Raw genomic sequence first — 12,487 nt, 5'->3', positions numbered from 1 at the left:
ACAAAACACCACCCTGCTTTTACTCATGGCCACAGGCAAAGAACTCAGTTACAGTTAATTTGAGGCAGTGTAGGTGTGAATTTCTTTTTTTCAAACAACTATAGTTCTAATAATTTCATAGTCCTAATGCTGGGACTTTTTACATTAATTATACTATTATTAATCACTTCATCTTAATTAAGAAATGTTTAGTATATAAGTGAAATAGTAATAAATGAAATAGACAAATGAAAGCTGTATCTGGCCTCCTGGGAAATGTGCATGCAAAAACTACTTGGGTCTAGCATAGAGATTCCTATCATTTGCGTGAAAGAGGGTTAGTTCTGATGATCTTCCTTTGGCTCTTGGAATGTGCTTCAATGAGCAGAGTTATTGGCATGGTAAGATAGGATGGGTGAGGGAGTTGTAACTGGGAGGAAAAAAGTGACCACCATAAAAGCAAAGTTTAAAAAAAAAATGAAGAGCCACTTTCATCCCTACCCACATAATCAAGAGGAGGTGGTTCGTGGTTAGAATTAGTAAGTGATGCAGAGCATGCATCTTCCTCTCCCATGTGAAAAAGATATACCAACCAAGCAATTCACCCACCAATCCACCCCTCTTGTATATACAAACACTTCTTCAGTCTCAGAAGGTGCATTTACTTCAGAAAAGAATATAAATAATAATGATTTGCACTTGTATAATACCCCATCCAGTGCACTCTACAAATACTAATGATTAGTATGTTTCCCACAACGTATTAGGTACTGTATAAATAGCACTCTATGGGCTTGATTGGGGGTTGGACTAGATGACCTTCTGGGGTCCCTTCCAACCCTGATATTCTATGATTCTGATATTCTATGATCCTAAGTCCACTGAAGTCAATAGGTGGCTCTTTCCATTGACTTCAGCGCCTATGTTAAAATCAAGTTAGCTCCATAACACACCCCTCTTATGCAGGAAAGTATCATCTCCATTTTACAGATAAAGACTCTGAGTGAGAAAGAGATTAAGGGAACAATTCTGCAAACATTTAAGTATGTGTGTTACTTTGCTCGCATTTGCAATCCCATTGAAGTCAACTGGACTGACAACTGAGTAAAGTTAAGCACATACTTAAGTTCTTGCAGGATCAGGATAAAATTGGCTTGGCCAAAGACATATAAGAAGTCTGACAGGGTCAGAAACATAAACCAGGCCTGCTGGCTCCCAGTCTTGTCTCTTTCCTCCCCGCAGTTTTATGTCAAGTGATCTATTTTAGCAAAAGGCATTGACGTTAAATTATATAGGTTTCTGGTTTTGTGGTTTTTTACACTAGCTAGTATGGGCAAAACACATAAGGAGTGTGAGGAGCCACATTAATCTGCAAGCATGTTTTGTTAGCAACTGGTTTTATGAATTATAGCCAGCATGAGGTTACAATGGACCACATAAAGTGAAGCTTTACAATTTCACCAGGTGTTTCCAGCGTTCACTGTGATTCATCTTATACAAAATGTACTCGGCTTTCACAATAAATCAGATTTTATACTGGTGAGGAACAGGGATGATTAATTCTGCTTACATCTTTCTAAGAATGTCCAGTATTTACACCTATTACAAGCTGGCAATTTAAAAGATGTGAATTTTAAATCAGCAGTGAAAAAGAAATGTATTGAGTTTTAGCAGATGTTTTACTATTTTTTAACGTGTGAATGAATAGATAGACCATCATCTCTCCTGATAATAGTTATACAATAAAAAGGCTCCAAGTTACACTACTTTAGAATTCCACTCCTGTAAACTGTTACCTTGGGGATGTTGGTAGTGATTGGCCCTCTGATCTCTGGGCTTCTAAAAGCTGCTGGAGTTGGTTCTGTAATGTCACACGTTCTACTGTCTGCCTGTAAGGAAATATTAAACCATTAAACCCATCATTAAACAAGAGGGTAAATGATACCACTCATTCAACATCACATTCAGAAGAAAGGCTCTGTTCATCTATAATTGAAGATGCAAATATGGAGTGTATACAAATATTAACATGGACAAAGAGGTTCTGTACTCCTGCAAATTGCCTCTAATCCCTATGGGAACCCCGTGATCACTGTATAGCACCTTCTGAAAACTGCCTAGTTAATATAAATTATTTATTACTGCTAGTGACTGCTGTAAGTTGCAAGTTTAGAATTTTAAGCAGCAATTTGCTGGAGCTGAGTGACGCACAAAGCTTAATCCCTCTGGTGCCAATTTAAAATCCCAAACTGTCAAGTCACAGCAAACTTAAGGTCAGATCACGATGGCTCTTGCTCAGCTATGCATGGGAAGGGAATGGATGCCCCTTGCAGGAGGCTCTAGCTCTGGGGAGTGCAGGTATTGCTCACTCCTATTCCCTCTACAGAGCAAATCCCAGGAAGGTTAAGAGGAGGGGGCAAGGCCATTGCCCACAAAACAGGACTAGTGCATCAGCAGAACTATCTACTTCATCCTGACGGATAGAGCAGACTGTGTACCTGCACTCCCACATAGGACAGTGACGAAAATACCACAGTGTAGTCAATACAATACACAACCATAGCCCATACACAACCTCTTAATTTCCTGTTTTACTCTGTATGTGCTTTGTAAATAGTCTGCATGCACGTCTAGAGCTTTGGAGAACCACAATTAAATAAACACACAATATTGTGCATAACTGATATTGCACGTATGATTACAGAGCAACCCTAGCAAAGAAAGAGAGAAAGACCATATATGCAAATATGAACACTTATATCTATATAAACAAAAATATGAAGATGACATCCATAATAAATTGCATTTCTCTTGTACCTGTGTGGCTCAAGACAGACAATATTTACTCTTGTACCAATGACAGATTTAAACTCCACTATCTCAAAACTTTGCAGAGCTAGAAATTGAGGCTTCATAACTGTAGGAAAAGAGAGACTCACAGCTTTCCAATAAAAAGAACAGGAGTACTTGTGGCACCTTAGAGACTAACAAATTTATTAGAGCATAAGCTTTCGTGGGCTACAGCCCACTTCATCAGATGCATAGACTGGAACATATAGTAAGATATATATGCACACACACACACAGATAAGTTGGAAGTTACCATACGAACTGTGAGATGCTAATGAGCTATTATCAGCAGGAGAAAAAAAAACCTTGAATCTATTTCTTTAAGTTAAGTATCCTCACACCTTCTTGTCAACTGTCGAAATGGGCCATCTTGATTATCACTACACAAGTTTTTTTTCTCCTGCTGATAATAGCTCATCTTAACTAATTAGCCTCTCACAGTTTGTATGGTAACTTCCAACTTATCTGTATCTCTCTCTCTCTCTCTCTCTCTCTCTCTCTCTCTATATATATATATATCTTACTATATGTTCCATTCTATGCATCCAATGAAGTGGGCTGTAGCCCACAAAAGCTTATGCTCTAATAAATTTGTTAGTCTCTAGGGTGCCACAAGTACTCCTGTTCTTTTTGCGGATACAGACTAACACGGCTGCTACTCTGAAAGCTTTCCAATAGCAGACGTAATTCTTCCTTCTGCCAGGTTATGTTCCCACGTACAACATTTTACCATCAAGAAGTTTTTATGTACATAAGGGTTTTAAGGCCTTTTTAAGAGGTGTTTTAAGTTTATTAGTTTTAATTCTTCCTCTTCTTTGACAGTTTGTAGTTGGATTCACGGTAACTAAGACACAGGTAGAACAATATAAGAACTAATCCCAATACATTTTTTTAAAATTCTCTAAAAGATTTCCGGAATAGCTTTTCTGTAAAATGTGTCATATAGAGAATTAATAGTGGGGTGGGGTAGTATAACAGGTTTTACTGCACATATACTTTTAAAAAGGCCAAGTTTTCAAATGTGTGTGCAGAAGTTGTGTCAACCAAAGTGCATACACAAATATTGGTTGTCTTTGTGTATTTTTCTGAGAGTTCACTTTAGGTGCTCACCTTTGAACAGTTCACCCTTGGAAATATTTTATTACTTTATTTAAAAAATCCAGTTCTCTAGAATATGAAGTTTGCACCCAGCTGAAGCATTCACTGATAACTTGCTAGGAAAGTTGACACTATATTAGTTAGGCTCATATTTGATACAATGATGCTGGCCACTAAGATTATGTGTACACTGCAATGAAAAACCCACAGCTGGCCCATGCCAGGTGACTTGGACTTGTGGGCCTTGGGCTGTTTCATGGCAGTGTAGACTTCCGGGCTCAGGTTCTAGGATCCTGTGAGGTGGGAAGGTCTCAGAGCTCAGGCTCCAACCCGAACCGGGAAGGCTACACTGCAACGAAAGAGCCTTGCAGTCCGAACCCTGCAAGTCCAAGTCGTCTGGCACATGCTGTTTAGTTGCTGGTTAAGCAACCTAAGACTGAAGCACATTTTATACAATACTCTATCTTGATTCAAACAGCCTTTTACTCAGCTCAAAATGAAGCAGTGCATGAAGAGACTATCTCAAAGAGTGGCCATGAGCTACAATTTATAACTTTAGGAGTTGCACTTGGTGTACAGATTTACTTCCCTTTGCTCTAAAATTACTGTAATCCCAGGACATATTCAAGACACGGACAAATCTGAACTATACTGATTGAGGCCACAAGAAAATGGATTCATTTGTGTTTCGAAAAGATATGTAAAGATACTTTCTAGAGCAGAATTCTGGACTCTCCAGTCCTGAGTGGAAGGCGGGGGAGAACACTGCATGGAGCTTCTTGTGGCTCCCTGATTCAGGGCTATCCAATCTGGGTGCAAATTAGGACACCACAGGAGCAGTCCTAACTTAATGCTGGCATATGATTAGGTGTATCTGAACTCTGCTCCACTGTGTCCCATCCTCTCCATCCCCTTCTGTTGTGGGTTGGGAATGGTTAGTGTGATGGCTGGCTCAAGAGGTGGTGGAGCCACATCTGCCATCTTTCTGCTGGCTCGAAATTCTTCTTGTTCACAAGGACTTCACCACTGGTTCTTTCTGGATGGTTCAAAGTGTACTACTTACAAAGTAGCCTTGAGCAGACTGCAGACAATGGACCTAAATTTCCTGGGATGGAAGCTTTGACTCCTCTATCCACTGACAAAGCTGTCTCCTGACATAGCCGTGAATACTCAACGTACACTAAATTCGGGTACCATCTTAACTAAAATACCCATATTTGTGGGTCTTGCTATTTAGCTTATCACAGATAAGCCTCACACGAAAGAGAAAACTAGAAAGATTTAATAAATGTGCAAGACAGGTGGTGTAAAGTACTGTTTACCCACAATGCTTTCAGCATATTTGATTTTATTTCCTACCCCTTTAAGCATAGGTACTTGTACATTAAAAGTGACCATGCAAAAAGCACTACCTTTTTATCTGCTTTGTTTTTGGTCTTATCTACCTCCTTTATATTTTTAGTATTTTAGTATTTTTTTAATCTTGTTAGTTGTGCAGAACGAACATAGCTCTGTGACAGTGAGCTGGATTTTTTCCTAGTTCAAATACCATCAACAGAATTGTTAACTAAGTTCAAAATACAGAGTCTTTATAGTTGGAAATGTCAGAGCCAGAAAGAATCCAGATGACTTCTCAGATCCCAGGTTGTATTTGCAGGACTGACAGAAAATAAATGTTTTTTCTTCTAACGTACAAAGTGGATCTGGAAAGTACTAAAGCAATAAAGGGGAGATCCCAACATGCCATTTTACAGTAACTTCTCAAAGCATAACCACACTAAGTTATACACACCTTCTCGTCTTTTAATTTTGCCTTTTCCTTCCCTTCACCTACTCAGTTCTGTGTACTATTTTAAAATCACTCCCTCAGTCTGTCAGCACTGGATTATACTGTAAATTCCCAAGACACAGTCTTTTCCAGGGTCAGGCAAATTATTTTCATTTGCAATTACTCTCTGATAGCTACATAGCTATTCACTCACCTCTTATCCTTTTCTCAACTTCCATTTCAGAATATTAAAATAAGAAATATAAATCACATACAGGGAGAACTAATCTGAAAGAATACAAACTGCTTCATAGGTGTAACTAAAAACTTCCTATACTTGTAACCTTTATTTATATAAAGGTTTATTTATCTATATTTATATAAACCTGGATTTGTGCTGGAAATGGCCCAACTTGATGATCACTTTAGATAAGCTATTACCAGCAGGACAGTGGGGTGGGAGGAGGTATTGTTTCACGATCTCTGTGTGTATATAATGTCTGCTGCAGTTTCCACAGTATGCATCTGATGAAGTGAGCTGTAGCTCACGAAAGCTCATGCTCAAATAAATTGGTTAGTCTCTAAGGTGCCACAAGTCCTCCTTTTCTTTTTGCGAATACAGACTAACACGGCTGTTACTCTGAAACCTTTATTTATATGTTTCCCTCACTAGAGCATCTTTTCTTACCGTTACTCCTGCCCAACCTCAATTATTTTTGAAAGGCACTATACAAAAACATTAGTTCTATTTATTCCTTATTTAACTAAAAATATTAAAGCTTACTCCATTGCCATATTTCCCTCATTTCATTACATAATGAATACTATGTAACAGACATGCATGCGCACACACGATAGCATTGTGAATTACAGGATCATATATTCTTGAGGGGTAGTTATAACTCTTTAAACAGAGTCCACACCACCTGCTAGAAACACATACCCCCAGGCCCTCTATGTCCAGTTTTGGCCCCACACCACAAGAAGGATGTGGAAAAATGAGAAAAAGTCTAGTGGAGGGCAACAAACATTAATAGGGGGCTGGAGCACATGACTTATGAGGAGAGACTGAGGGAACTGGGATTATTTAGTCTGCGGAAGAGAAGAATGAGGGGGGATTTGATAGCTGCTTTCAACTACCTGAAAGGGGGTTCCAAAGAGGATGGATCTAGACTGTTCTCAGTGGTATCAGATGACAGAACAAGGAGTAATGCTCTCAAGTTGCAGTGGGGGAGGTTGGATATTAGGAAAAACTTTTTCACTAGGAGGGTGGTGAAGCACTAGAATGGGTTACCTAGGGAGGTGGTGGAATCTCCTTCCTTAGAGGTTTTTAAGATCAGGCTTGGGATGATTTAGTTGGGGATTGGTCCTGCTTTGAGCAGGGCGTTGGACTAGATGACCCCCTGTGGTCCCTTCCAACCCTGATATTCTATGAGCAGTACTTTGTCATGCAATATTATGGACTTTGCTATTAAAATACATAATTACAGATCACCCTCACTGCTGTGTGTATAGTTAGGGGTTAATTTACTTCTAAACATCTAAAGGCCAAATACTGAGATTCTTACCTCAGGGTATGGCCCTTACTAACTATGGGCCTTACCTTACTCCTAATCAAGTCAGAGAGTTTAGTCACTGATGATAGTGGGAACAAGCTGAGGCCCCAGACTGTATCAAAATGTTTCAATGTGCCCAGATCTATTGTTTTATTTAAAAAACACAGGCAGTTTATACAGTAGAAAATAGAACACATAAGTAATGATGGAATAACACTTTAAAGTTAACAGCTGGTATCTGAATACACTTTTATATTTTATAACAGAGTACCATACACAAAACAAATAGAGCATACTATAAAGTTTCATTTTATCCTATAATCATTATTAATTGTTTGGCTTCAACTACACAACTTTATAAAACCATTCATATAAAATTTCAGCTAAATCCCGATGTTTTATCTACAGAATGTAGATGAACAGGGGCAACAAAAGGACAGACTGCTTTTTGATGAAAACCTGTAGTCCATGCTTCACTGACACGAGGGTATTTTTGTCTATATCTTTTTATTCTAGGGCTCCTTTATTCATTGCTTTGACAAAGAGCTTGCCCCTTGAGGATTTCAAGGAAGCCATTTAGTGCTTGGCTTGGGTAGATGATTCCCACCCCCCAGCTCCACCAAATGTCATCTAGCTATAGTATTATGTCCAATACATCGTGCTGCAAACCATAGGGAGTCCACAGAGGAGTCTGCCATGGAAAGGCACTGTCAAAGAGATCTAGGGAAGGGCTGATTTTATATCTTTAGGCCTGACTGAATTGTTCAGGCCAAGATAACTCAAGTAACACACAGGTCAAGGCTGATAATGCCAGTAGAGGGTCAAAAGTTGGCTCATTTGTGCATCAGGGTGTCTTCTATCAGAGGTCCATGGGTTCCTTAGGCCATAGACATATTATTGAGGAAATCAGTCTGATTAATCAAATTGTTAAGCGCCTTGGCTGATTAACCAAATTGTTAATTTGACCTTGAGAAGTACAACCGAAGGCATTTTATGTAGGCATTGTGAAAAACTTTTGTGACTGTCTTGGGACTCTCTTTTGGTTGGCTGCTCCCATTCTGAATTGATCATGTTCTCTATAACTAGACAGAGAGATGCAGGATGGGCTTTTTATATTCAAGCTGAAGATAAATACTTGTTTGTTGTTTCATTTTCCCTTTGACCCATGGTAGAAGGAAGTTTCCTGGATCTCTTTCTCTTCTGGCCTGGATTCTGAGTTCTTCTTACTCTGAAGATGAGGATGAAAGGGAGGATTTCTGGCTTCTATACATTTCCTATTTTCTGAGTGTCATATCTTCTCTCCAGGAAGAGACTGAGACCACCTTAGAGACCTTTTGTGTTTACTCTTAGCCTTTGAGCTTTCCCATTTGCTCTGATCAAGAGGAAACTGAAAACTGATCTGAATGTTCTGTTTTACTCCTGTTTTTGTGCTCTTCCTTAACACTGAACCATGGAGGGGCTTAGTCCAGTAGCAGAGTGTCTTTTCCCTGGGGTTGCTCTCTGCCAGGTGCTCCTTTTCTGGGGAGGGTCCTTGAAACAAGAAACAGAAGAGATGCTTCCTGAGCTGGTTCAGGCATCTGAGCTTCTGGCTGGCCAGGCTGAGCAGGAGGGATGGTGATCTGATTTCACATAGCCAGATCCCATCAGATTTGGCACAGTCTGGCTTGACAACATGCTAACAGTGGCGCCCATTCCAGGGAGGCAGATGAAGTGGCTGAAAAGAAAGGTGGTAGTATTAACCACTTTAGCGCTTCCATGGACGGAGATACAAGGGGGTTTCAGAGAAAGGCACTTATCTCCGGCTGATGTGAAGCACTGGTAAGTAAGTGGAAGTAAGCTGTGGTCAGCAGCAACTGGGAGGGTAGGGGGAAGGTGATGGGAAAGTGTCCAGTGTTATGCTGCAATGGCCTGATGTATCAGTCCAGGATTTGCAGCAAGTGTGGAAGGTGGCCATTCTGGAAGTCTATAGGGTCATGCTTGGCACAGCTGAGGGAGTTTGGGAGGCAAAGGTGACTCTAAGCCTCCTTTTAGCCTCTTCCAATCCTGGGACCAACCAGGGGCTGCTCTAATTTATGCAGGATGGAACAGTCCCCTAGGGACCATTCTGCCAACCTAGGATCACTGGAGTGGAGGGCACTCCAGCTGTAATCCCTCCTGCTCCTGGAATAATTCCTATTATAGGCTTGGGAGAGATAGAGAAAAACCAGCATAGTAAGCTTTGTGCCAACAGGAACATACTCTTTAAGTTCTCTTGGCTGAGGATCTGGCCCTCTCAGATGGGGCTGGGGCCCTGCTGAAGTTGGAATCTTGAGAAATACTGGAGTCACTGAGTCTTCCAGTTAGCCTGGAGCTGGGGCTCCCTATGCCCATTCACGACAGTGATATCGCTGTGTGTTTCTGTGCCACTGGTTTGGGGGTGGGGGCAAAGCAAGGCCTGAACTCGTCCTCTTCCAGAATATGCACTGACTGCTATGTGTGGGCAACTAAGCATAGTGGGTAGTTGCTCCTATCAGTTCCAGTAGTGGGGCAAGCAGGTGGGCAGAAGTTGCTATTTCAAGCCAACGATGGATTATTCCACTGCCTGACTAGGCTGCAAGACAGCTCCACAAGAAGCTCACAGCATTTTGTCTCTATCAGAGATGGGGGAGAGGCAGTGTTGCACTCAGTGGAACAAACCCCTTTGGCCTGAAGAGACGGACTCCTACAGAGCACAGATTGATTTCCAGCTGGGACAAGCACAGAAACTAATCCGGAGTCAAGTTTAATGATTCTAAGGGCTTCCTAGGCTCTACAGCTCAAGGGAAGCCGGGGGTCTGGGAGGTGCCTGTTGCTGTTCTCAGGAAATAGTCTGAGCTAGATATTATTCCTAAGGGGGCAAACGTGCCTGCTGGCTGGCAGGTTTAGTCTTCCCTCCCCAATGAGACATCAAAGGTAAAATCTAACAAAGGTACGGTGAGTCTTGATAAAAGAGAATTCTACTGAAACAGAGAACTGATGGTAGTGATTTATACTCTCCATTTCTATTTCAGTTTGTTTTTAGTGAAAATATAACAACCGAGATGAGTATCTAAATAAGAGTGAATTTTCAATACTGAATGACAGCATATGAAAAGTGTGACAAGATATAACATTTTTCTCTTTTGAATTCACTGCTTTGGAAGGTGTTTCTCACTGTGGGTGGGGAGTGAGGAAAGAAAGAAATGTAAGCAGCTGGATCTACTGCACCGCTTAGCAACCTAATTCTTGATCATCATGTTCAAGTTACCAGGAATCGGGCAGGAGCCACACAAACTCATCTGGACGGGGTCAGACACTAGTCAGGTCATCATGAATCAAGACACGGTCAGGATACTAGTAATCAGGCATATCAGAGTCTGAAGCATTGGACGAGGTGTCTGTGCAGCAACCAGATAGAGCATAATTGTGCAGACAGCTTCCTATTTAAACCCAAAGAGAGGCACAGGAAGCCCTGACTAATTAGAGATCCTGGTGTTCCTTCAGTCAGGGCCCGGAAGAGGCCTCACTGATGTTGCTTTTGGTTTCGTGATCTCTCCGTTTGGTCAGCAAGTAGAGATTAACTGGGTGTGAGCAGGGAGAGGTCAGTTGACTAGCAATCTTACAGGTTCAAGACCCATGGGGTCATTACAGTGTGTGTGTAAAATGTAAACTATCACTAACTGAGATGTTTCAATAACACATGTATACACGTTTGCATATATGTTCACAAAAACAAAATACCTCAAATGAACTGAAGTGTTCTGTAATGATAAAGGAGGCAAGTTGCTACTGTAAAGTCTTTTTGTTATATATACAAAATCCTATGCAGCAGATACACATGTACTTAAAACAAAGGAAGAATAAATATTAAATAAAACATTTTGACCCTGATTCTCAAAACATTGGGTTTGTAATTGACCACATAAATCATGTGACCCATGTCTGAATGTGTAAATGGGATATAGCGTGCACTAAAAGCTGGATTTTCAAGGTTCATTTTTGGTCTAATATTACCACTGATCTCAATGGGAGCCAAGTTAGGCCAATACTGAGTGCTTTTGAAAATTCACCCTAAGGGAACATTCAACCACAATAACTGCTTACACAATGTAGACATGCTATCGCACACCTAACATTTTGAAAATCAGGCCCTTATAGCTAATTCATTTGCTATGAGCCATAGTGATGCACTCAAACTTGGTCATATGCAGAAAAAAACCAGAACATAGTATTCTGGAAATATTGTATTTCCAAGACCCAAAGACTTTCCAACTACTATTTTCGTTATTCCTCAAAACGTCAACACGCAACACTGTAATTGCAAATAACCATTTTAATGCATCTAAATGTATGCTAAGTGAATAGAAAAATAAGATTAGAAATCATATGATCCTTAGGCTTTTAAGGGAACAAGTGTAAGGTGATTACTTACACACACATAAATACATAGATATCATCACTCAAACCCACGCCCACATAAGAACAGCGAACTCTCACCAAGATTAGTAGAAGAGCTAAGCAGTTAAAGATGAAGGAGCAGCTTGATTAGAGTTTGTAAGAGTATGGTGGTGGATGGAGAAAGAAGGGGAAAGTGTTAATTGACTAATTTTAATGTAGAGGAAGCAGAGACCTAGTTAATAAACTGAAGACAAGGGAGAGACTTGTTTTGAGAACATTCCCCGTGTAGCCACTATCCCACCCTTATGAATTAGACACTTACTCCTTTAGTTGTTTAGTTAACTTCACAACCTGAGATGCCAATGACATGCATGTCTCCACAACCACTAAGTAACGGGAACACATGGTGTGTCCATGTCGTTCAGCACTTTGTGAGGGTTTCTCTCCAGCACGGTTTTGCATAGTGACATTTGCTCCATATTCAACCAATGTCTGCAAAGATGTAGAAAGAACACGACTAGCTGTAAGTGTCTTTAAAACCTCTGCTATAAACTAAGGCAAAGGTTTTCAAGTCAATGGGAACTGCTGGGTGTTCCTATTAAGGTTCCTAAAACTGAATTTAGAACCCTGATTTTAGGCACTCCGTTTTGAAAATCTTGGTCTAAATTATTTTTAAAAATCATCCATACAGATAACTCTTCAGTAAGTCAGAGCTCTAACTTCACAATCAAAGTTAACAATGGGGAACAGGAATAATTTAGAATACTGAACTATCCCTTAAGATGATTATAGAGACCAGATGATACATTTCCCCCTTTTTGCTTTTCCTGTCCCACAGTTA

At 40.4% G+C, this 12,487-nt stretch overlaps 1 protein-coding gene across 2 annotated transcripts in view; it reads right to left on the bottom strand.

Moving 5' to 3' along the window:
* The window catches only part of SNCAIP (synuclein alpha interacting protein), a 100,017-nt gene that overhangs the window by 10,749 nt on the left and 76,781 nt on the right, over window positions 1-12,487 (bottom strand). For both annotated transcript variants that reach the window (XM_073344812.1, XM_073344813.1), the window contains exons 8-9: window positions 11,969-12,138; window positions 1,776-1,868 (exon numbers count right to left, since the gene is read on the bottom strand). In XM_073344812.1, the coding sequence (XP_073200913.1) occupies window positions 1,776-1,868; window positions 11,969-12,138 (263 nt within the window). The remainder of the gene's footprint in view (window positions 1-1,775; window positions 1,869-11,968; window positions 12,139-12,487) is intronic.

Source organism: Lepidochelys kempii, chromosome 5, assembly GCF_965140265.1.
Source record: "Lepidochelys kempii isolate rLepKem1 chromosome 5, rLepKem1.hap2, whole genome shotgun sequence".
Classification (NCBI taxonomy): Eukaryota; Metazoa; Chordata; order Testudines; family Cheloniidae; genus Lepidochelys; species Lepidochelys kempii.
This window is presented reverse-complemented; position numbering and strand designations above follow the sequence as displayed.